Source organism: Nerophis ophidion, linkage group LG27 (genome assembly GCF_033978795.1).
Source record: "Nerophis ophidion isolate RoL-2023_Sa linkage group LG27, RoL_Noph_v1.0, whole genome shotgun sequence".
Classification (NCBI taxonomy): Eukaryota; Metazoa; Chordata; class Actinopteri; order Syngnathiformes; family Syngnathidae; genus Nerophis; species Nerophis ophidion.
This window is the reverse complement of record NC_084637.1, coordinates 11,774,956-11,801,320: the sequence shown is the minus strand read 5'-3', so window position 1 is coordinate 11,801,320 and position 26,365 is coordinate 11,774,956. Positions and strand designations below refer to the sequence as shown.

The 26,365-nt window shown below is 37.0% G+C and overlaps 1 protein-coding gene across 1 annotated transcript; it reads right to left on the bottom strand.

Moving 5' to 3' along the window:
* On the bottom strand, positions 1 to 25,301 carry arpc2 (actin related protein 2/3 complex, subunit 2). The gene is made up of 10 exons (XM_061889082.1): positions 25,072 to 25,301; positions 22,136 to 22,170; positions 17,190 to 17,302; positions 12,470 to 12,515; positions 12,135 to 12,321; positions 11,939 to 12,032; positions 7,391 to 7,517; positions 7,206 to 7,306; positions 3,904 to 4,004; positions 1 to 450 (listed from the first exon to the last, which is right to left on the bottom strand). The coding sequence occupies exons 1-10, from the start codon at positions 25,143 to 25,145 to the stop codon at positions 429 to 431; spliced, it is 900 nt and encodes a 299-aa protein (XP_061745066.1). The 5' UTR covers positions 25,146 to 25,301; the 3' UTR covers positions 1 to 428.
* Between the last annotated feature and the right edge of the window lie 1,064 nt (positions 25,302 to 26,365).

Here is a 26,365-nt window from a genome sequence, read left to right as displayed (position 1 = left end):
TTTGGTATGAGTGTTTTATTTTTTTTTTCAAATGACAATGACATGACAGACAGAGAAGGGTCTGAAACCAACACATGAGTATTGTGTGGTGAGGGTCGAGTAAGAGTACCAAATGGAGTAAAAGATATTGTATCAAAAATGTTTTGTTTTTTTCATATATATATGTATATAGGACTAATAATTCTCTTTAACTATGCAAAGCGAGGAATGCCCTGTTTTCTTAAATCTTGAGCCTTGGCTTTTTCTACCAATTGTATTATTCATGAAAAAGAAAAAAAAACAAACGAAAAAGAGACAGGACAATTTTGGGTGGGCTGTGTGGGGCATTTTAGAGGCTTCCTTGAGGCCTGTCCAACGAGGCGCTGAGCCGCAGAGTGGTGCGTTCGGGTGTGGCCACGGTGGCTCCAGAGCTCTCTCCAAGCTCGGCCTCAGCGGGAGAAGGTCTTCCCACTGACAGAGCATAGAGAGGAAGAACGAACACTGTAGTTAGTCATGCCGTGCAAGCGTTTATCTGTTGATTATTTGGGAATTCTTCCTAAATGAGTCAAGTGGGGCTCCAGGTCTTGTCTGAGTTACACATTAACTGCAGAACAAAGATGCTCTGTCCTCGGGGTGCGGTTACATTTTGAGTACATAAATTATGCATTTGCAGAAGTCTGGAGGCTTTCCCTTGTAAAAAAAAAAAAACTTCCCCTTTATGAGCAAACACACTTGTGAAATACACAAGATGAGCAAAAACGCATGCAGGTGCATCTCAATTAAATTAGAATATCGCACAGAAGTTTAATTCAGACCCGTTTGAATTGAAATAATCAGGAATGCGTACATTTAATATGACATGCCACCAATGGAGCTGACAGTATAATACTACGGTTATATCGTGAAAAAGCTTCTTGTTGTGTCTCGCAAATTTGGCAGCAGCAAGCGAACAAACGTGTCTTTTACGCAATGTAGTGCTCTTGCTAGCGGCTAATGTCCCTCCACAGTGCATAACTGCTTCTCAGTCAGCGATCAAAATAATAAATAAACTAAGTTTCTTACAAATACCATCACTGGAGGTTGTGGAAAAGCTAAATATGCTACACTAAAGACCTTAGAAGGACACAATAAGCCATGCTAACCACAAGCTCGAGCTCTAGAATGTAAACAAAAATGGCAGTATAGTATCAGTACATGTAAATACCAAAGTGGTTAAATATTTTTCATTATCAAAAAATATGTTTTTTTTTTTATTGTTCACAAACTTGGTAAATATGTTCCTGGACAAAGCAGGACTTTTAAGAGCAAAAAACCCACAGATTTAAATCCAATCCAATAGTAGTAAATACTTGTAAATATTTTAATATTGTTACCCTCAATTAATATTGTTACACTGCTATCATGTTTTTTTCTGATTAAAATTGTCATAAAAAAAAGTCATAATTCAATGATGATTGGTATAACCAATACTACCCTGTTATTATTTGGTATTGGATCGATACTAAATTGTGCGGAATCGCCCAAAACTAACCAAGTATCCACAAAACAGAAGAATATTTTTTTAAGAAGTTTTAACAGAAAAGTAGATTAACAGTAAATTAGCAAGAAGATTAGTAATAATTTAGAGAAAATATTACAACCGGGGATGATACAATATATTACCGCAGACATCAGCAGCCCGTTTTGAAATGGTTCTATTATCATTTATATGCCAAATAATGTGTATTGTGATATATATCATTATCATAGGAAACTGAAATATATATGGTGATATAGATTTTAGACCAGATTGCCTATCCCTAGGAATACATTTATAAGAATACAGAATTTCCCTCACAATATTGTCAAAAATCGGCCCAGTGGTCAAATGAAAATATTTTTTCAAGAGTAGTAATTTGTTTAAGCACCAGATGGGATCTTTTCAGTCTTGACATTGTTATTTTTATAATCAGACTTAGGATTCAGAACTATGACGTGGAAATAAGAAGCCATGGGTCAATTACGTTTGTCTGGGCGTACGCTATATTATATATTAAGCGAATTATTCTTTATGGCAGGGGTGTACAATCTTTTTTCCATCAAGGAAAATGAAAGAATGTATTTTTCACATTAAAGATGCTAAAACAAATGCAATGTACATCAATATATGATACATATTTAGAGGAAAAACATTGTTATCTTAGCTTTTGTCTTATAGGTGGCAGAGCAAATACTGTGGTGTAGTTGTTATTGACAAATCTAATATACTTTATAAATAATGAAATCATTCCATTTTCAGAACATGTCCAGGACCAATCACCGTACTTTTCGGATTATAAGTCGTTTCGGAGCATATGTCGCACCGGCCAAAATTGCATAATAAAGAAGGAAAAAAACATATGTACGTCGCACTGGAGTATAAGTCGCATTTTTGGGGGAAATTTATTTGATAAAATCCAACACCAAAAATAGACATTTGAAAGGCAATTTAAAATAAATAAAGAATAGTGAACAACAGACTGAATAAGTGTACGTTATATGAGGCATAAATAACCAACTGAGAAGGTGCCTGGTATGTTAACGTAACATATCATGGTGAGAGTCATTCAAATAACTAAAACATATTGAACATGCTATATGTTTACCAGACAATCTGTCACTCCTAATCGCTAAATCCCATGAAATCTTCTTCCTCGATGTCGCTTCTAAACAACTCTGCCAACTCCAAAGGTATGCGCCACTTCCTCTTGTCGTTTTCTGCTGCATATTTCACTACGTCCAGCTTGTAATCTGCAGTACATGATTTCCTTTTTGGTCCAATTTTTGTTCAGCCCTTCTCAGTTTTTATAAGTTACTGCCAACGCTGAAATTATCCATCTTAATAGCTACGGCAGTAGCATATAGCATATAGCAGTTAGCATCCCAAAACCCACAATGCACTTCTGCCATGACCCTGCCCCGCCGAATTCTTATTGGTTGACGTGTGTTTGACGATTGCTGACATTTTCTTCGTCTCTTCCGCGAATGAGATAAATAATATTATTTGATTAAATTATTTTACGGTAATGTGTTAATAATTTCACACATAAGTCGCTCCGGTGTATATGTCGCACCCCCGGCCAAACTATGAAAAAAACTGCGACTTATAGTCCGAAAAATACGGTAGAAAAAATACTTGCCAGGGGGCAAAAATTGCCCCCCAGGCCATAATTTGGACACACTTGATATTTTTTGGTTAATTCAAATAGATTATTTGGTTTATTGTAAATTATAGGCTTAAAACATTATGAATATAAAGCTCAACAATACTGCTGTAAAGTAATCCTTTTTTTTTTTTTTTTTTTTAAATCAGATTAATCGCACTTTTGAGATGTGACTGACCACGCTTTATTGTAGTAAATTACTTTGTTGCATAATTTAAATCAACTTAAAAAAACTTCCCAACATTTGGACACAGCTACAACTTAACTCTCAGAATGTCTTAGATTAAATTTTTTTAAATGTTTTCAATTTATTGTATGTCAATTTTTTAGCTCAAAACAATTAGAAACCGTTTTATATAAAGTTTCATTAGGGTTTATGTCAAAGTGCAATTTGCCAGCAAGCATGACGATTGCAGACTCCTCACCCATCTTTGCACTGACCTGATCACTGACTGTATAGCAAAGCACGGCACCTTTCAGGTGATCATTCGCGATTATGATAAAGGACTATGGGCAAACCAAATTCCTTGATTAAACTGCGTTGATAAATTATTAATGCGATCCGTTTTGTTGATTAACGTCGTGTGTTAAATCGTTAAATTTGACAACACCACTAAATAATAAGACGTTATAATGTTACAATGTTGTGTGTTGTATATATATTGGCAGTGTGGACACTACGTGGAGGATTATATTGACATGTTTTGCACAGCAACAGCAGACACAGAAAGAAGTTACGTACGAGATGGTCTTCATCTCCTTCTTCTCAGCGTCCGGTCGGGCACGATTCAGAACCTTGAGGAAGTCTGACGTCTTGGCCCTCATGCGTGTGTGAATGTAGGCCTGCACAGGAATGAGTTTCACACATTAATAGAATGTTAAACATTTATAGCCACAATACCACAAACATATACATATATACACATGCATACATACACACATATACACATGTGTATGTATGTATGTATATATATATATATATATACATACATATACACACACACACACACACATGTATATATGTACATATATATGCATAATCAATCAATCAATCAATCAATGTTTACTTATATAGCCCTAAATCACTAGTGTCTCAAAGGGCTGCACAAACCACTACGACATCCTCGGTAGGCCCACATAAGGGCAAGGAAAACTCACACCCAGTGGGACATCGGTGACAATGATGACTATGAGAACATGATACTGTGATACTGATAAACATATAAATATGTATATACACACACACCATGTACAATATATATTTACACACTAATATATACACATCCATATACATACATGCATGTATGTGTAAATGTACATAACTTTAAAAAAATACCTCGCTCCTTTAAAATGTAAAAACAGAGATAAAAGCTTCATGAAATGACCAAAAGCTGATATGTTGATACTATTAAATGAACAAAAAAAGAAACAAATACTTGTCTTTAGATGTATGGATAAAGTTTATCTATATTAACCATTACAAATGACATGATGGTATTGCGTTCACATCTCATCCCAACACTGCTTGACCTAACAATCAGTAATTATGGTTTCAAGATTGACAAAAATCATCTTAATTATTATTTTGGCCATAATTGGCAGCCCTATGTATAAGACTAGATCTCATATATGAACACTATTTTTATCCATATGGACAAAAAGTGCAGTTACGTCTCATGGCCATCAGGTGCCATCTTTCAAAATTCTTACATTGGTTTTAGTTATTTGTTGTTATTTTTTCCTGCCATATTACTTTCATTATACTGTTTCTGTTGCTTTCATATGCACATTCAATTTCTACTTGAGGTACATGAAACAGTGTTTTATCAACAATAATGTTTCTTCTACAAAAGGAAATCATTTTGAATGTGTTGTTTTTTTTAAATAAAACTTGGTTAAAAGATTTCAGTATGAATATAACTGATAATTTTGGTCACAATAACCATGATAAGAAAATGTCATACCGTGACATCCCTAATTAACACATACACATGTACATATACACATACACATATACACTAGGGCAGTGGTTCTCAACCTTTTTTCAGTGATGTACACCATGTGAACATTTTTTTAATTCAAGTAACTCCTTATCACAGCAAAGCATTTTTGGTTGGAAAAAAAAGGACATAAAGCAGTAAAATACAGGACTATGTCATCAGTTTCTGACTTATTAAATTGTACAACATTGCAAAATATTGCTCATTTGTAGTGGTATTTCTTGAACAATTCGGAAAAAAAGATATAAAAATAACTAAAAACTTGTTGAAAAATAAACAAGTGATTTAATTATAAAGAAATATTTCTACACATAGAAGTAATAATCAACTTAAAGTGCCCCCTTTGGGGATTGTAACAGAGATTACCTTAATTCGAAACATTTCTTCATAAAAAAATAAATGTTTAACATCAATATTTATTGAACATGTCCACAAAAAATCTTGCTGTTTACACTGAATATTGCATTGTTCCATTTCTTTTTACAGTTTATGAACTTACATTCATATTTTTTTGAATTATTATTCAATAAATATATTTATAAAGGATTTTTGAATGGTTGCTTTTTTTTTTAGAATATTTAAAAAAAATCTCACGTCCCACTTGGCATACCTTCAAGTACCCCTGGGGGTACGCGTACCCCCATTTGAGAACTACTACACTAGGGCTACGAATCTTTGGGTGTCCCACCATTCGATTCAATATCGATTTTTTTTTTTCACTTCAATACGATTCTCGATTCAAAAACGATTTTTTTCCCAATTTAAAAAGATTTTCTATTCATTCAATTCGTAGGATTTCAGCAGGATCTACCCCAGTCTGCTGAAATGCCAGCAGAATATTAGATTTTTGTAAAAAGCTTTTATAATTGTAAAGGACAATGTTTTATCAACTGATTGCAATAATGTAAATTTGTTTAAACTATTAAACGAACCAAAAATATGACTTATCTTATCTTTGTGAAAATATTGGACACATTGTGTTGTCAAGCTTATGAGATGCAATGCAAGTGTAAGCCACTGTGACACTATTGTTCTTTTTATTTTATTTTCATAAATGTCTAATGATAATGTCAATGAGGGATTTTTAATCACTGCTATGCTGAAATTATAACTAATATTGATACTGTTGTTGATAATATTCATTTTTGTTTCACAACTTCTGGTTTGTTCTGTGTCGTGTTTGTGTCTCCTCTCAATTGCTCTGTTTATTGCAGTTCTGAGTGTTGCTGGGTCAGGTTTGGTTTTGGAATTGGATTGCATTGTTCTGGTATTGCTGTGTATTGGTTTGTTGGATTGATAAAAATAAATAAATAAATAAAATTACAAAAAAAAAAAATACATGAATAGATTAAAAAAAAAATGAGACTCGATTCTGAATCGCACAACGTGAGAATCGCGATTCAAATTCGAATCGATTTTTTCCCACACCCCTAATATACACATTGGGGCACTTACGTACGCACGCACACACAAAATGTTAAACATAATTTATTTCTACAAAACCACCATATCCCCCTTATGGGCGCCATTAACAACCAAGTCAGTTTCTTCACGTGATGCGGCACAGGGAAGGATACAAACAATCTATTGTCTGTCTTCTCAAGACACAGCCGTCTGTCCATAAATCTGTACATCCGCCCACACTGACTCCTGTCTGTCTGTTCTGAAAACATCCTACTTCATTACCTAGCAGCGGCACAGATGAGGTCACACAAGTCAAATATAAATGTCTGACATCGAAGCGGCTCAAAAAATACCTTTGAGCAGCGTTTACAATGCAGCGAGGTCCATTAAGGAAGTTGGAGTAATGTGTACTCAAAACGCACATTGTTAGTTCTAAAAACCTGAGTAATGACAGCGTTCTTTTAAGGAGAATGGAGGATGGAACGTTCAATTACAGTGACTTTTTAAAAGCCTATTATTAAAGCTGAATTTACGCCTTTATGACAACAGGTGTAGTATTGAAATGCATTGCGAAACAAACTCGGAAATCTTATCAGATGACACAACAGCAGCTAAACTGACAAATGAAAATGAAACATACCTTGGAGCACTTTATGTGGTAATGCAGGTAGTCCCTGAAAGTGTGGATGAGGTTGATGGTGTTGTCTCTGGCATTGGCGTTGGTGTGACGTGGAAAGAGGACTAAAAGCAACAAAATGCTTTCATTATGATCACGTAGTTATGTCAGAAAATTAGTTGAAAACTTGTCGTGTCGGATGAACCAACCAAAGGTGATGTATCCGATGTTGTCCCCAACAGCCGCGTCCGTGTCCTTGAGTTCCAGAGGCGGCTCCCTGTGGCTAAACAGCACCTGGGGGGCTGTGTGGCTGGCTCGCCGACCCTCTTTGAACTCCTGCATGGAAAGGTCATGTTACAAGACAGTTTATGGATTACAGTTCATGGTTTTTAACATTCCAGTCATCTACATAAACGCTGCAGCGATTTGTAATGTTGTGATCAAATCTGACCTAATGTACTGTGCCTCACAACTTTGTCCAAACACTGCAACTTCCCTTTCATTCTCTACAATCATGTATTTCCCCATGTAGATGAAATTTGAGCCTGAGTTAAGGCTGGGCGATATATTGCGGGTTTGTCTCTTTGCGATATAGAAAATGACTATATCGTGATATTCGAGTATACGTTCTCACGCAGTTGCTTTTAGCTGCTGGCATTACACTACAAGCTCTTCCTACTCTTTCTTGTCCCTCCTTCTCACAGACAGCAAGCACACCTTCTTACTTACGTCACATACGTTTTCGCCCTCACGGAGCAGAGAGGTAGCAGCATGGGTAACGTTAGCTGTGATGCGAGTGGTAGTACGAGAGAAAGAAGGTGCGAATCTGGTAACAAATAAAGGAAGAATTGATTCCCAAGAAAAACAGCAGGGAGTCCATCATCCGGCGGTGGTTTGGCTTTAAGTGGGAATATGTCGAACAGACAACCGTAATTTTTCAAATGTGGGGCAAAAGCATTGCTACAAAAAGTAGCATTACTGCTAATATGTGACATCAATTGAAAAGTCACCTGCCAGAGAATGAAGAGTGCTTACTCCCCATTTCAATATCTCCATTCAGTGCCACACACACAAAATGCCGAGGCAACCATTTCCACATCAACACCGTATGAAAAAAATAGTGAACAACATAAGCAGATAACGTCCACAGTAACCTACCACATAGCGATTTGATTTCCTATTATGCAGCTCATTTTTATTTTACACTTACTGAAATATTTTGTGTGACATCATGCACAAAAGTGCACTTTATTTGTTTTGAACTATTGTAGTGGCGTTCTGTACAAAAAGTGCACTTTGATTTAGTGTTGTTTTGATATGTCATCTTAGTGAAATCATGCACAAAAGTGCACTCAGCTTGTTTTAAAATGTCTCTGACAATCTTGCATTTTGTGTTTTGGAAATTATATGAATGTTTGTGCCACTGCTTAATAACTGTTTAATAAATACAGTTTTGGTCAATTGACTTAGTTGTGATTTCCCTCTCTGCATGAAAGTTTAAAATGAGCATATATTAATGCAGTATGAGCAATAATGTTTTAATGTAGACACATGGAATCATCATACTGCTGTGATTATATAAATCAAGTGTTAATTCAAGGCTGCTAAGGAAAAATATCGAGATATATATTGTGTATCGTGACATGGCATAAAAATATCAAGATATTTAAAAAAGGCCATATCGCCCAGCCCTAGCTTGAGTAATTAAAAACATATAAAATATTTTGTGTGCAAAAGGATGGAACATATTGTATGGAGTATAATGGTTAAGGCAACCCAGAGGCCAATTTCAGTCCTCAGTTTGTTAGCACGTCGTAGGCCATTTCCAGCGCCTCTTTAACGAGAACCTTGCAGTTCACCCTGGTAAATCAAATATTTTCCTGGGTTTTGACCAAAAACAAACCGGGTAAAAAAAAGTTCCATCTGAAACTAATTTGGTTCTTAAGTTACATTGGAAAGTTCCTGTAGGAACCTGTCAGGTGCGGTTAGTGATGGGAACCCCAAAAATTTTAAATCAAACCTCGGAGTAGGGCTGGGCGATACGGCCTTTTTTTAATATCTCAATTTTTTTTTAGGCCCTATCGCGAGACACGATATATATCTCGATATTTTTCCTTAGCCTTGAATGAACACTTGATACATAAAATCACAGCAGTATGATGATTCTAAGAGTCTACATTAAAACATTCTTGTTCATACTGCAATAATATATGCTCATTTTAAACTTTCATGCAGAGAAAGAAATCACAACTAAGTCAATGGACCAAAACTGTATTTATTAAACAGTTATTAAGCAATGGCTCAAACGTTCATGTCATTTCCAAAACAGAAAGTGCAAGATTGTCAGAGAAATTTTGAGTGTCAAATAAAAATGAGCTGCATAATAGGAAATCAAATAGTGTTTGTCCTTCGCTATCTGGTAGGTTACCACGGACGTTATTAAATTCTGTTGTTGACTATTTTTTTCATACGGTGTTGATCTGGAAATGTTTGCCTCGGTATTTTGATGGTGTGGGCGTGTGGCACCGAACGGTGATGTTGATATGAAGAGTAAGCACTCTTCATTCTCTAGCAGGTGACTTTTCAAATGATGCTATATATTAGCAGTAATGCTACTTTTTGTAGCAATGCCACACTTGACAAATTACGGTTGTCTGTTCGACATATTACCACTTGAAGCCAAACCGCCGCCAGACGTTTTTCTTGGGAATTAATTATTCCTTCATTCGAACCTTCTTTTTTTCATGGCCCTGCTAGCATCACAGCTAAAGTTACCCATGCTGCTACCTCTCTGCTTCGCGAGGGCAGAGCAGAGAGGCAACGCTTTCGCGTTTATCATAACTCTCCCGCACTCTCTGTCTCTCCCTCACCAATGTTGCTGCGCACACAATTTTTTTTTTTTTTTTTAACCCCTTCTAAACCCTGAACGTACATTGAAAATACACGCTCTAACTTAAAATGCCAGACATTTGAGGCATTTAGGAAATTCCACATCGACAGCCCCGCAAAAAAGGACATATCCGGTGAAAAGAAGAGGTATGGTCAGTCTATTGTAGCCCGGTCGCTGCTAGCATGCTGTGTGTTGTTTTGTTTTTTTTGATTGATTGAAACCTTTATTAGTAGATTGCACAGTACAGTACATATTCCGTACAATTGAGCACTAAATGGTAACATCCGAATAAGTTTTTCAACTTGTTTAAGTCGGGGTCCACGTAAATCAATTTATGGTGCCTCGGTGTGCATTGTTTACACAACGCGCGGTGCGCTACTTAAAAGGCCTACTGAAATGAGATTTTCTTATTTAAACGGGGATAGCAGGTCCATTCTATGTGTCATACTTGATCATTTCGCGATATTGCCACATTTTTGCTGAGAGGATTTAGTAGAGAACATCCACAATAAAGTTCGCAACTTTTGGTGCTAACAGAAAAGCCCTGCCTTTACCGGAAGTCGCAGACGATGACGTCACATGTTGATGGCTCCTCACATATTCACATTGTTTCTAATGGGAGCCTCCAACAAAAACAGCTATTCGCACCGAGAAAACGACAATTTCCCCATTAATTTGAGCGAAGATGATAGATTCATGTTTGAGGATATTGATAGCGACGGACTAGAAGGAAAAAAAAAAACAACCCGATTGCATTGGGACGGATTCAGAGGTTTTTAGACACATTTACTAGGATAATTCTGGGAAATCCCTTATCTTTCTATTGTGTTGCTAGTGTTTTAGCGAGTTTAACAGTACCTGATAGTCAGAGGGGTGTGTCCACGGCCGGGTGTTGACGCCAATGTCTCAGCGAAGTCGACGGCAGCTTTATGGATGGGGCGAGCTCAGCTGATCTCCGGTAAGAAGCGACTTTTTATCACAATTTTCTCACCCAAACCTGCTGGTTGACGTTCGGTCTGGATCCGTGTTCGCTTGACCGCGCTCTGATCCATAGTAAAGTTTCAGCTCCAGGAACTTTAAACAAGGAATCACCGTGTGTTTGTGTGGTTAAAGGCTAAAGCTTCCCAACTCCGTCTTTCTACTTTGACTTTTCCAATATTAATTGAACAAATTGCAAAAGATTCAGCAACACAGATGTCCAAAATACTGTGTAATTATGCCATTAAAACAGACGACTTTTAGCTGTGTGTGTGCGCAGCGCTCATATTTCCTAACAGTCCGTGACATCAGGTGTACACGTCATTACGCAACGTTTTCAAGAAAAAACTCCCGGGACATTTAAAATTGCAATTTAGTAAACTAAAAAGGCCTTATTGGCATGTGTTGCAATGTTAATATTTCATCATTGATAAATAAACTATCAGACTGCGTGGTGGGTAGTAGTGGGTTTCAGTAGGCCTTTAATATTTCCGTGTGGAACTCGTTCGGTACGCCTCCGAACCAAACCGAATCCCCCGTACTGAAACGGTTTAATACAAGTACATGTACCGTTACACCCCAAGTAGTCGCAAATGCAAACAAAATGCTTGCAATGTACAACCCTGCAAGACCATAGAAAAAAAGTCTAGATATAAGGTGGTGCCTCAGCTTACAAGTTTCCTATCTTACAAGTTGTTTGGGATACCGGCTGTCTCTCAGGTAAATTGATATGCTTTGAGGGGAGCAGAAATTCAGGTTTCGAACCTCCGCTTCGCTAGTTGGCGTAGCGAACGCCAGAGCAAACCTCGTAAGATCAGCCCTAAACATTCGTTATCTCACTCGCTATTATTAGCTAATAGCTAGCAAGACCTAACTGTTTTCCACAAACCTGCATGAAGACTTTGCCGATGATGACGTCATCGTCATCTTTAAAGACTGTGCTGAACACCACTGTCACCCGGTCTTTCTTGGCCTCCACATACCTAAGGGGAACAAAGCATTATCAAAACTTCTTTAACTTTTCAAATAGTCTTAGAGGAACCCAGAGCACTAAAAGGAGTACACAAAACCACTCTTGCACCTACATGGACTCATCATCTCTGTAGTGGACCACGGCCCTCCTCTCGCCCTCTTTGCCCTCCTCCTGGAACTTGAAGTACTTTTCAAAAACGGAGGCAAAACAGTTCCTCTTCAGCATCCCTGCTTGGTGAACAACCTCATCTTTGTTGCCTGGTAGAGCATCCAGGTCATACAGGAGTGACACGTTGTAGCCTGCAAGAAATCACAGCAGAACTTATTAATTTGCTGTCAATATAGATCAAACATATTTTTTTGTTGCAAAAACAGTGACAGGTTGAGTGAGGCATAAAACTCAGATAGGCTCCGTGAATTAACATGACGCAAACAATAACAAACATACCGGCCTCTGTTGAAACCAGGAAACTCCCATACACTCTCTTCAGCAGCTGAAAACAAAAACAGGTGCATTTCAGATAATTAATTGCAGACGTTGTGAGCCTAAATTTTTTACAGAAAGTATGGTCCAAAATTTGAATCTGAAAGACGCAAAATGTTAATATAAGCACTGAATGATCAACACAATTACAAACCACAATTGGTATCCCACAGGGCTAAATTTTGACACCTTTGCTCTTTAGTTAATATACACACGATTTGACCACATGCTGTCTCAATCTCTTAAGTGTTAAATGTACATTGACGATACAGTAAATATTGAATGAGCTAGGAGACATTCATTTTGTTTTGTGCATTTAAGCATGGGGGGAGGGGGTTCTGTAACAGGTCAGGATGACTGTTGTATCACATCTCATTTGCACCACTGCTGACAACTTCTTCTGCGGTTTTTGACCACTCCATTATTTCTAATCCAAAATAAATTACCATGCCATTTCATTGTCTGTGTCCTCACTAAACAGCATCAAAATTACAAACTGGAACATTTTTTACCATAAATCACATTCACTTTTATTTTTACAGCTGGCCATTTAATTATTATGAACATTACACTAAAACAGCGTTTTTCAACCACTGTGCCGTGAGATACAGTCTGGTGTGCTGTGGGAGATTATCTAGTTTCACCTATTTGGGTTACAAATATTTTTTGCACACCAGTAATTATAGTCTGCAAATGATGTGTTGTTGTTGTCTGTACTGTCTAGAACTCGGCAGAGTAACCGTACAATACTCTCCCATACCAGTATGTGGCAGCCGGTGGCTAATAGCTTTGTAGATGTCGGAAACAGGTAAAAAGGTGTCTAATGTTTAAACCAAAAATAAACAAAAGGTGAGTGCCCCTAAGAAAAGGCATTGAAGCTTAGGGAAGGCTATGCAGAACAACACTAAAACTGAACTGGTTACAAAGTAAACAAAAACAGATTGCTGGATGACAGCAAAGATTTACTGTGGAGCAAAGACGGCGCTCAAAATGTACATTCGAACATGACAATCAACAATGTCCCCACAAAGAAGGATAAAAAAAACAGAAAATGTTTGACTGCTAAAACAAAGTAGATGCGGGAAATATCGCTTAAAGGAAGACATGAAACTACAACAGGAAAATACCAAAAAACAGGAAAAGCCACCAAAATAGGAGCGCAAGACAATAACTTAAACACTACACACAGGAAAACAGCAAAAAAAGTCCAAATAAGTCAGGGTGTGATGTGACAGGACACCTACTTTGAGTCAAGAGCTATATTGATGCATGCTTGGTTATGGTTTAAAGCAGTGGTTCTTAACCAGGGTTCGATCGAACCCAAGGGGTTCGGTGAGTCGGCTTCAGGGGTTCGGCGGAGCCTCCACTCAAGCCAGACCCGACTCATCGTGTACATAAAAACTTCTCCCTATCGGCATGTTAGGGATACGGCAACAGCAGAACCGAAACTGATTTGCAGGTGTGTAATTTGTTACGAGTTCATGCACTGTGTTGGTTTTGTTCTTTGAACAAGGTCATATTCATGCACGGGTCATTTTGTGCACCAGTAAAAGATCATATAACTTTGTCTTGAATTTGAAAAACATTTTATTTTTCACTAAAGAAGGGTTCGGTGGATGCGCATATAAAACTGGTGGGGTTCAGTACCTCCAACAAGGTTAAGAACCACTGGTTTAAAGTCATATCCAACAATTGCGACAACGACTTTTTACTGTTAACTGAGTTTTGTTTTTTAAGGATTTCTGCTGGTGGTGTGCCTCCGCATTTTTTCAAAGCAAAAAATGTGCCTTGGCTCAAAAAAGGTTGAAAAACACTGCACTAGAACATACTATTATTGGGAAATTACAATTTCACCTTAAAGGGAAACTGCACATTGTTTGGATGTTTTCCTGTCATTCACAATCCCTATGAAAGACAAAAACACGTTGTTTTTTTTTATGCATTCGAATACAGTGAGTACGAGGTGGCTAACGCTAATGGAATTAATCCATTGTGTCTATTATTCCCTCTAAAAATCATCCAAAAACCACCAAAAATACTTCATTTATATATCGTGAACTGACTATTAACCAAGTATTTGCAATATTTTTATTATAAGAGCTAATGCTAAGGAAGTATTTTTAGCAGCGCTGTGATCACAAAGAGCAAACTAGCTACTGCGGCTATTGACATAATGAGCCGGTGAGCTGGTGCATCAGCTGAGTTGGCAAAAGTTGATTCAAGATTATAAATCATGCATCACACATGTACAGAAGAAGGTTGTGGCAATAAGCCAAAATGTTGGTAAAATTTGACATTCAACTTTTGCCCTGGAAATGGTGAGAAGACTCTTGTTTTGTTTTTTATTAAACCTGCATGAAGATTATGAATATTTCTTTATCCAAACAGGAAGTATAAACATCCCTCTAGTCGTCATTACAGTGAGAGCAAACATTGTAAGGTAAGTGATTGTTTTATTATGTTTGTGGTTCGTATTTATTGTTTAGCACTTAGCAATAGTGTGACTTGCTGGATTTACTCTAGGGTAAACACATGGAACATTGACAAAGCTTAACCAATTGTTATTATAACAATCTACAAGGTTAATACAGCTGGCTTCTCTTTTTCCCCCACCATTTTTCTGCTTTCTTTTGTATCTATAGTTATCTTTACGTGTATGGATTGTTGCATTGGAAAAACTATATTGTTGATAATAAGGGTACATTATTGGTATTATTCATTATCAATAGTGCTATTTCTATTGGTATTTGTATTGCTCCATTTGTAGTGTAATAATGCTCATTGTCATTTCCGTATTATTATTCATTTCCTGAACTTCTCCTTTGCGATCCCTTTTACAATCATACTTATACATATCGTATTTGCTGATGTTGCTCTATTGTTGTTGTTGTTGTGTTTGCTGCTGTTGTTTTTGTCTCTCTGTCTCATCGGGGGCGGTATAGCTCGGCTGGTAGAGTGGCCTTGCCAGTAACTTGAGAGTTCCAGGTTCCATCCCCGCTTTCGCCATTCTAGTCACTGCCGTTGTGTCTTTGGGCAAGGCACTTTACCCACCTGCTCGCAGTGCCACCCACACTGGTTTAAATGTAACTTAGATATTGGGTTTCACTATGTAAAAGCGCTTTGAGTCACTAGAGAAAAGCGCTATATAAATATAATTCACTTCACTTCACTTCATCCCCCCTCTTGTCTCCACATTTCCCCCCCGTCTTCCTTTTTTTCCTCTTTCTATCCCCTCCAGAGCAGGAGGGGATAGAAAGGATAATGAATATTTCTTCATCCAAACAGGAAGTATAAACCTTCCTTCAGTCGTCATTCCAGTGAAATCAAACATTGTAAGGTGATTGTTTTATTATGTTTGTGGTTTGTATTTTTAATGTTCAGCACTTAGCAATAGTGAGAATTGCTGGATTTACTTATCAATCAGCTTCTAAAACAACCTCCAAAAAAAGAAACATTGGTTTATCCTCCTGATATTTAGGCTCAAAAATATAAGATTCCAGGTCATCATTTGTCCCAAAGTAATCATTGTTGACTCTCAAAGTCTGCCATAAGTAGTAGTTGTGAACGCTGTGATGCGTTTGTGAAATTAATACACCAAGTATGATTAAAATGAGCAAAATACGTAAATATTATATGTAATTATGAATGTGCCTGTTGCTACATTACGTACATTCTTACAGCATGTATATAACATGTTGACGATGTGTTTTAGAGCGCTTTATAGGTGGAATAAAGAAAACCCTATTACCTCCATTGTTAGCTGATTTTTGTTAAATGTTATTTAAAAGTTAGAATGTATAAAAAAATTAAAAAAAATAAAAATTCACAACTCTTATGTGTCACATAAGAGTTGTGAATTAGAGGCAAAATTCCCCTCAAAAGTGCAGTTCCCTTTAAAAACTAACATTTTTTTTTTTTTTTTTTTTTTTTTACAGCGAAATTAGTTTTCCAAAAAGAACCAGAAAACAGGAGTGATAAGTGTATGGGGAAAAAATTGCAGATGAATATTGAGTTGTTCTTCATTTTTCAGATACTTTTATTTGGTCCAAAATCTTGTGCTTTCTTTTATTTTCTAAGATTACCAACAGTGCAATTATTTCTATGAGCCTGCAGGCATTTCCCAGAGTCTAAACAAGGGAAAAAAAGTGTCAGTCAATCAACGTTGCCTTACCAAAACCAAAATAACAGGGTGGGGGAGGGGATATATTTTGGAGCTAATTGAAGTGGTCAGACCGGAAAGGTCTGTAATGGTTACCTGTCATTTTGGAAATACCTGTAGGAGCCTCAGTCCTAATTAGCAAAATATAATCAGGAATGGCAGCAATGCACCAATAAACCTGAATTTAATAGGCCAGTTTTTAAGACGTTATTTACTTCTCGTATTTTCCTGAGGAAGCAAAAAGGTGCCTAAACGTCTACCAAAGCGTTCATACAGCGGCTGCAACTCAGTCAGCACTTCCTTGCCTGTGGCGAGCGTGTCTCAAATGCACTTCCTGTTTCTACTGGAGGCCTCAGCAGCTGCTTTTTTTCCCCTTACATGGCGTTAGAGAACTGCAGACCTAATTCTACTGTTTTTTTATGCTTTATCAACTGCGCATACATCAAAGCCCTGCTGAAAGCAGGAATGTGTAATCGAACACGGCCCGTGCGCGTGTACACGTGCTTGTGCGTATGTGTGTGGTACCTCGTCGGCCCCATGCTCCTGTAGCTCCTTGTAGAACTTCAGGGAGATGCTGACCATCACTTTGGTCTTATCTCCATTAGGATTGGAGATGTGGTATAAGACACCATCAAAGTCTACAAAGAAAAAAACAAGAGCAAATTTTGTTCTGTAAATGATACACTGATTATTTTGACCGCATGTATTACTTAAACTGTGACTTGTTGTAGGTATGGTCTTACTGCTGTAGAATAGAACAGCATTACATCTTACTCAAAGCTGTGTCAAACATTTCGACTGTCAAGTAACTCAACAATGGTTTTCAGGTCAGTCAACCCTACTGCAAACTACAACCCCAATAAGTCATTGTTAAAGGCCTACTGAAACCCACTACTACCCACCATGCAGTCTGATAGTTTATATATCAATGATGAAATCTTAACATTGCAACACATGCCAATACGACCGGTTTAGTTTACTAAATTACAATTTTAAATTTCCCGCGGACTTTCCTGTTGAAAACGTCGCGGAATGATGACGCGATGATGTCTCTTTTCGTCGCGCAATTACACAATATTTAGGACATCTGTGTTGCTGAATCTTTTGCAATTTCTTCAATTATTAATGGAGGAGTCAAATTAGAAAGATGTGGGAAGCTTTTAGCCTTTAGCCACACAAACACACGGTGTTTCCTTGTTTAAAATTCCCGGAGGTGAAGCTTTACTATGGATCAGAGCGGTCAAGCGAACATGGATCACGACTACATGTCAACCGGCAGTTTTCGGTGAGAAAATTATGGAAATAAGTCGCCTCTTACCGGAGATCAGCGGAGCCAGCGTCCTCCTGCAGCTGCCGTGACTTCTTTCAGAGACTCTGGCGTCAAAACACCCGTGGTCACACCCCTCCGGCTTTAAGGTACTCTTTAACTCACTAAAACACTAGCAACACAATAGGCAGATAAGGGATTTCCCAGAAGTATCCTAGTAAGTGTGTCTAAAAACATCTGAATCGCTCTCACTTCCCCTCGCCTTTTTTTTTTTCCTAGGCCTTCCCTCTAAGTTTCCTCATCCACGAATCTTTCATCCTTGCTCAAATTAATGGGGAAATTATCGCTTTCTCAGTCCGAATAGCTCTTGCTGCTGGAGGCTATGATTATAAACAATGTGAGGATGTGAGGAGCCCTACAACCCGTGACGTCATTGTCTGCTCCTTCCGGTAAAGGCAAGGCTTTTTTATTAGCGACCAAAAGTTGCGAACTTTATCGTCGATGTTCTCTACTAAATACTTTCAGCAAAAATATGGCAATATCGCGAAATGATCAAGTATGACACATAGAATGAACCTGCTATCCCCGTTTAAATAATAAAATCTCATTTCAGCAGGCTTTTAAATTAGTACCTATTTGACAGTATCTTAGCAAGCATCTATTAGGTAATTCATGAACAAAGTTGTGTATCAAAGACATAAAAGACAAGTGTTTCCTATACATTTGCAAACAACTACAAATACAATTGGCGCTACCCATTTCCCCCACTCATTAACACTTTATAACGGGACTGTGTGACTGTAGCTTGACGTTCGCTGATGGATATGGTTTGTCCATCAAATATTTATAATTATATTGTATGTGCTTGTCAACATATGAGTGGTGCAGAAAATATTAGAAACAATATTAGAGTCCTGACAAAACACATAAAAAACAATGTTTGATAATTTTGTTTTATCATCATGACAATATTTCATCTATTTGATAACCATTATTTGTGATAAATTAGGTTAACAATTCAACCTGAACTTTTGTGTAGTCGAAGTGTGGAGAGGGTGTGACGTGAGGGGAGGTAGTGTGGGCTATGCACATTTCTAACTCCAAGTACGCTAAGTTTTATCATTCTTTATATTTTTGAACGTATGCAAAATATTGGTTGCCTGAATTTAGTCAGAAGTACATGTACAGTTTGAGCATGTTTGTTTAAATGCCTACTGAAATGAGATTTTCTTATTCAAATGGGGATAGCAGGTCCATTCTATGTGTCATACTTGATCATTTCGCGATATTGCCATATTTTTGCTAAAAGGATTTAGTAGAGAACATCGACAATAAAGTTCGCAACTTTTGGTCGCTAATAAAAAAGCCTTGCCTTTGCCGGAAGTAGCAGACGATGTGCGCGTGACGTCACGGGTTGTAGGGCTCCTCACATCCTCACATCGTTTATAATCATAGCCTCCAGCAGCAAGAGCTATTCGGACCGAGAAAGTGACAATTTCCCTATTAATTTGAGCGAGGTTGAAAGATTCGTGGAGGAGGAAAAATGGAATGAAGCACTATAAAAAAAATTTAAAAAAAGAAAGAAAAAATAAAAAGCGACAGCTCCAGGCGGCGGCAGTGGTAGCATTTCAGATGTAATTAGACACATTTACTAGGATGGTTCTGGAAAATCCCTTTATCTGATTATTTTTTTAATAGTGTTTTAGTGAGATTCTAAAGTCATACCTGAAAGTCGGATGGCTGCGGTGAACGCCAGTGTCTCAGAGAGAGGCCAATGGAGGAGCCAAGATCACAGATGCCTTTTTGACAGCTACAGGAAGAGGTCCCATAATCCGCTGAAGTCTCCGGTAAGAGCTGACTTAATTTAACAATTTTCCCATCCAAACACTTGCTAGTTGACATAAAGAAACATGTTCGCTTGACCGCTCTGTGTTAAAGCTTCACAACAAAGAAACACCGGCTGTGTTTCAGTGCTAAAGGCAGCTGCGATCCACCGCTTTCCACCAACAGCATTCTTCTTTATAGTCTCCATTATTAATTGAAAAAATTGCAAAAGATTCAGCAACACAGATGTCCAAAATACTGTGTAATTATGCGATGAAAATAGACTACTTTTAGCCGTGTGTGGTGCTGGGCTAATATGTCCGCTACAACCCGAGACGTCACGCGCACGTGTCATCATACGCGCGTCATCATTCCGCAACGTTTTCAACACGAAACTCCACGGGAAATTTAAAATTGTAATTTAGTAAACTAAACCGGCTGTATTGGCATGTGTTGCAATGTTAATATTTCATCATTGATGTATAAACTATCAGACTGCGTGGTCGGTAGTAGTGGGTCTCAGTAGGCCTTTAAAGACAGAAATAAATGAATGGAGTGAACCCTTTCGTCAATCATCCATAATCTTTGTCTCACTGAGTGGAGGCGGGATGGCTAGCTTCGGAAAGCGACAGAGCCATACTAATTGCACGTGAAAAGCGCTGCAAAGTAATAAACATTAGGAGGGGAAAAAAAAAAGAAAAGATTACCAATAATGACAATATTTCAGCTTCAAAACAAATTAACAAAATTAGTCCATCAACATGAAAAAACGAGCCAGTATGCCACATTTGTTGGAAAGTGATGGCGACAGATAAAATACCCGATCCACTTTTTCCAAAAGCTGTTCATTATTTAATGAAGTGCACATTTTGCTAAACACAAATTGAGAGTCCATCTTATTTCTATGTTGGTTTACTTATTTAGGATAGTTAAAAGTAATTGACAATTCAATTATAATGTTAGAAATACAAATATATCAACACTGGATCGGTTTTAGCCTTCCGTTTTTCTTTCAAAATTAAAACTATCAGAAGGGTGCCCGCCTCCTTTGAATTTGGACACCCCTGCATTGAATGTGATCTACAATAATGAATAAATATTTTCTTTAAGGGTTTGATTTGAACTACTTAAAGAGGTCATATTATGTTTGTTTTCTGCATTTAAAACACTTCCTTGTGGTCTTCATAACATGGAATGTTGGTTCTTTGGTCAAAATGTTGAATAGATTACGTTTTACAGACAATCTTGAAGCTGTTTATTGACCGTTTCTTCAGGATGCGCCAGTTTGTGGGTGGGTCTTATTTTTGTGCCTACACTGCGACTGCGTCTTCTCCCCGTCCGCCATGTTGTAGTTTTTAGTGTTTCCATATGGAGTCTAATGAAAAATATAAGTTAAAACACTAGGCTACTTTGTATTAGAAATAGCAACAGCGGAGGATGCCTGTGCATGTACGAGCCAGTCTGCCCCACAACAAGAGGACAGAGAAAAAGAAAGAACTTACTGACTACGGCCTAGGACTATAATAGCGGACTCAGCAATTCAGGTAAATTTCTACCATATACGGAGATATCCGCTGATGTCACACTTGGGGAAAACATCACAAATTTGGCAAATTCCTAACAGCACGATTGGAGGAAGTATGAAGGAAGGCAAGATTGTTTTATGAGTATCTCCGCTATGCCCCCATAGTTTGAGTTCAAATATTCAAGACTTGTGCAGATGTGTCAGTGAGGGACAGGAGGACACTGGACTAACTGCTCGCCATCATGGACAATCCTGCCCAACCACTCCACCAAACAATTGAGGGACAGCGGAAATCATACTCCAACAGGCTCCTTCAGCTTCGTTCCCACAGTGTTCGATTCAAGATTTCCTTCATTCCGCACTCCATCCAGCTGTATAATCACTCGCCATTGAGCAATAGATGATATATGTCTTACCTGACCGCTTCTATGATAGCTACTTCTTTTTGTTTATAATGTATATTTTCTGCAGCATCTACTCTTTACTTTATGCTGCCCCTTTTTTTTTTTACTGCAGCTTTTACATGATATACTTGTTATATAGTGTATATATTATATACAAATATAATATAATAACATATCAGTATATATCATATACTGTATATAAAATATGTAAATATTACATATGTTATATTTTATATTTCTACTACGGTACATTTTTATACTACTACTTTATACCTGCATTATTCTTTCTATCCTTTGTAACTGAGTTTACTGTGTGGAACAAATTCCCCTTGTGGATCAATAAAGTTTGTCTAAGTCTAAGATCCCAAATTCACAAGAACAGGAACGAATATGTAGGAAAAGTTGGTTTTGCATAAGAGGTCTCCTTCAAACAAAAGAAGTTGAATCTTACCCGCAAACGTCACTTCAACAGCCTCCGGCTTTGTTCTGCAAAGAAGACATCCAGTTTGAGATATTATACAAAACAATCGAGACAAGCTGATTTTAACTTCACTTAAAATCATTGCCTGATTTACATAACTAAGCAGGTAAAAAAAAAAGTGGAACTTTCTTTCTTTAGTTTATTTCGAAAATGAGCACACTTACAGCATAATACATCACACAATTTCATATCATTTCACTTTACATCATGTCCGAAAAGGAGTAGGAAGAAGCAAAGTTTATTACAGTGGTGAACATGCCGTTTCCCAACTACTTTGGCATGGGTTGCAGCCATGAAATTCTAAGTTAATTAATATTTGCAAAAAAAAATTTGTATATGAGTTCGAACATCAAATATCTTGTCTTTGTCGTGTATTCAATTGAATATGGGTTGAAAAGGATTTGCAAATCATTGTATTCCATTTATATTTACATCTAACACAATTTCCCAACTCATATGGAAATGGGGTTTGTATAACCCATTTAGCATCCTATAGATCAGTGGTTCTCAAATGGGGCTACGCGTACCCCTGGGGGTACTTGAAGGTATGCCAAGGGGTACGTGAGATTTTTTTTGAATATTCTAAAAATAGCAACAATTCAAAAATCCTTCATAAACAAGTTTATTGAATAATACTTCAACAAAATATGAATGTAAGTTCATAAACTGTGAAAAGAAATGCAACAGTGTAGACAGCTAGATTTTGTGTGGACATGGTCAATAAATATTGATGTTAAAGATTTATTTTTTTGTGAAGAAATGTTTAGAATGTCAACATCTCCAATCGGTGCCACACGCTCACACCATCATGTGATTATATGCCTGAAATGTTAATTCAAGGCAAAATATCGAAATATATATCGTATATCGCGATATGGTCTTAAAATATCGCGATATTTAAAAAAGGCCATATCGCCAAGCCCTACCTTGAAGGTAGAAAAGCGCTATAGAGGTATAACCTATTTAGCATCCTATAGATAACTGCACTTTCCACTTACACAAGGTAAGAATGTTCCTAACCGGCACAGGACTATTTCCAGGGTTTAGTTCAGGGGTCACCAAAGTGGTGCACGCGGGCACCAGGTAGCCCGTAAGGACCAGACGAGTAGCCCACTGGACTTTTCTAAAAATAGCTCATATAGCAGCACTTACCAGTGAGCTGCCTCTATTTATTAAATTGTATTTATTTACTAGCAAGCAGGTCTCGCTTTGCTCGACATTTTTAATTCTAAGAGAGACAAAACTCAAATAGAATTTGAAAATCCAAGAATCTATTTCAAATACTTGGTCTTCACTTGGTTGAATAAATTAATTTATTTTTTTACTTTGCTTCTTATAACTTTCAGAAAGACAATTTTAGAGAAAAAATACAACCTTAAATATGATTTTAGGATTTTTAAACACATGTACCTTTTTACCTTTTAAATCCCTTCCTCATCTTTCCTGACAATTTAAATCAATGTTCAAGTATTTTTTTTCTATTGTAAATTATAATAAATGCATTTTAATTTAATTCTTCATTTTAGCTTCTGTTTTTTCGACAAAGAATATTTGTGAAATATTTCTTCAAACTTATGATTAAAATTAAAAAAAAATTATTCTAGCAAATCTCGAAAATCTATGGAATCAATATTAAATCTTATTTCAAAGTATTTTGAATTTCTTTTAAATTTTTTGTTCTGGAAAATCTAGAAGAAATAATGATTTGTCTTTGTTAGAAATATAGCTTGGTCCAATGTGTTATATATCATAACAAAGTGCAGATTGTATTTTAACCTATTTAAAACATGTCATTAAAATTCTCAAATTAATTTTAATCAGGAAAAATACAAATGATGTTCCATAAAAAAATAAAAAAATAAATTTCAAAAAGATTCAAATTAGCTAGTTTTTCTCTTCATTTTTTTCGGTTGAATTTTAAAGAGTCAAAATTGAAGATAAACTATGTTTCAAAATTTAATTTTCATTTTTTTCCTGTTTTCTCCTCTTTTAAACCGTTCTATTAAGTGTTTTTTCATTTATTTTCTACAAAAAAAAAACCTGTAAAAGGAAAAAAAAATGTACGACGGAATGACAGACAGAAATACCCATTTTTTTATATACCGGTATACAGACGTATTTATTAAAGGTAAATTGAGCAAATTGGCTATTTTTGGCAATGTATTTAAGTGTGTATCAAACTGGTAGCCCTTCGCATTAATCAGTACCCAAAAAGTAGCTCTTGGTTTCAAAAAGGTTGGTGACCCCTGGTTTAGTTCATAAGGTTGGATGCTGCTGCAGCTTGCCTGAGCTAAATTCTGCATCTGGGCAGACTTGACTCAGCTTGACTTCTGGAATGCGGAAGCTACCAGCGAACTCTGGTTCTTTGGTGCTTTTAACAGGAAACGTAAATTAGCCTTACATGTTTTTTTTTGTTTTTTTTTATTTTTTTAACAAGCGACTGATGTACAACAGCTTGAACTGAATCATGTTGGAGACAAACAGAAGCTTGTGGTCACATGTTAAAAAACGACCCAAACATCAAAGGGTATATAACGCCAAACGTTTGACCATTAAAAAGGAAACATTATATTTATTAAGACATATATATATATTTATTTATTAATTTATATATATTTTTTTTATTTATTTAATATGTAGCAATTGTGTGAAAGTGGACGTGGCTTGACATTACACAGACCGCTGAGACACACCCCAGTTAGAGGCGAAGCAATGGTAGCCTAACATTTAGCTCATTTCGGGGTTTATTTCTCCCCCCGCACTAGAATGCTACTCTGCTGACTATTCCGGTTCTGTATGCATGGATCAGAACCAGCAAATAATTCCTTGCAACAGCAACGAGCGCCACAACGTTGAAATGGGAAGCTAGTTAGCAATGCTAGCCAGGTGTTAACAATGATTCTCACCCGTTTGAAGCGCCGTCGAACTTCAACGACAGCGTCTCCTCTATGATGCGGTTATTGATTTCTAACAGGATCATTGCAGTGGATGGCGGAGTCCAACAAGATGGGGGCTAAACGCTACAATTTGGAGAAGGCGCTCTTGTTTGTGTCAATTCTTGCTAAATGTTTCCTCCCTGTCAGAACAGACCGCTTCCGCCCGGAGCTTCTTCCGCCTGTCACTTCCGCGTATTTTACCGTCTGGACCCCATAAGACATAGTAGTCCACATTGTTGCCTGTAAGAAATTCCTGTTTCCAGAATTGATTGATTGATTGATACTTTTATTAGTAGATTGCACAGTACAGTACATATTCCGTACAATTGACCACTAAATGGTAACACCCGAATAAGTTTTTCAACTTGTTTAAGTCGGGGTCCACGTTAATCAATTCATGGTACAAATATATACTATCAACATAATACAGTCATCACACAAGTTAATCATCATAGTATGTACATTGAATTATTTACATTATTTACAATCCGGGGGGTGGGATGAGGAGCTTTGGTTGATATCAGAACTTCAGTCATCAACATTGCATCAACAGAGAAATGTGGACATTGAAACAGTGTAGGTCTTATTTAGTAGGATATGTACAGCCAGCAGAGAACATAGTGAGTTCAGATAGCATAAGAACAAGTATATACATTAGAAGTACATTTGAGTTGTTTATAATCCGGGGAGATGGGATGTGAATGGAGGAGGGTATTAGTAAAGTGTTGAAGTTCCCTGGAGGTGTTCTTTTAGAGCGGTTTTGAAGGAATATAGAGATGCACTTACTTTTATACCTGTTGAGAGTGCATTCCACATTGATGTGGCATAGAAAGAGAATGAGTTAAGACCTTTGTTAGATCGAAATCTGGGTTTAACGTGGTTTGTGGAGCTCCCCCTGGTGTTGTGGTTATGGCAGAGTGAGATGTTCTACCTCTTGTGCGAAACACAAATGCATAAAATAACTTAACACATTAAAATGACAAGTAAAACATTTAAAAACACAACAACCAACTTCTAAAAAATTAAAAATGACTCTAAAACACATAAAATTACTCAGAAGAGATGCACAGTGACATCTAAAACGTAAATTACTCCTAAAACACATAACAAGACTCCTAAAACACATAATAAGACTCCTTAAACACATAAAGACTCCTAAATCACGCAAAAAAGACTCCTAAATCACGCAAAAAGACTCCTAAAACACTTAAAAAGACTCTTAAAAACACTCCTGGCACTCATCGAGGGTGGACGCTCCCCTTTC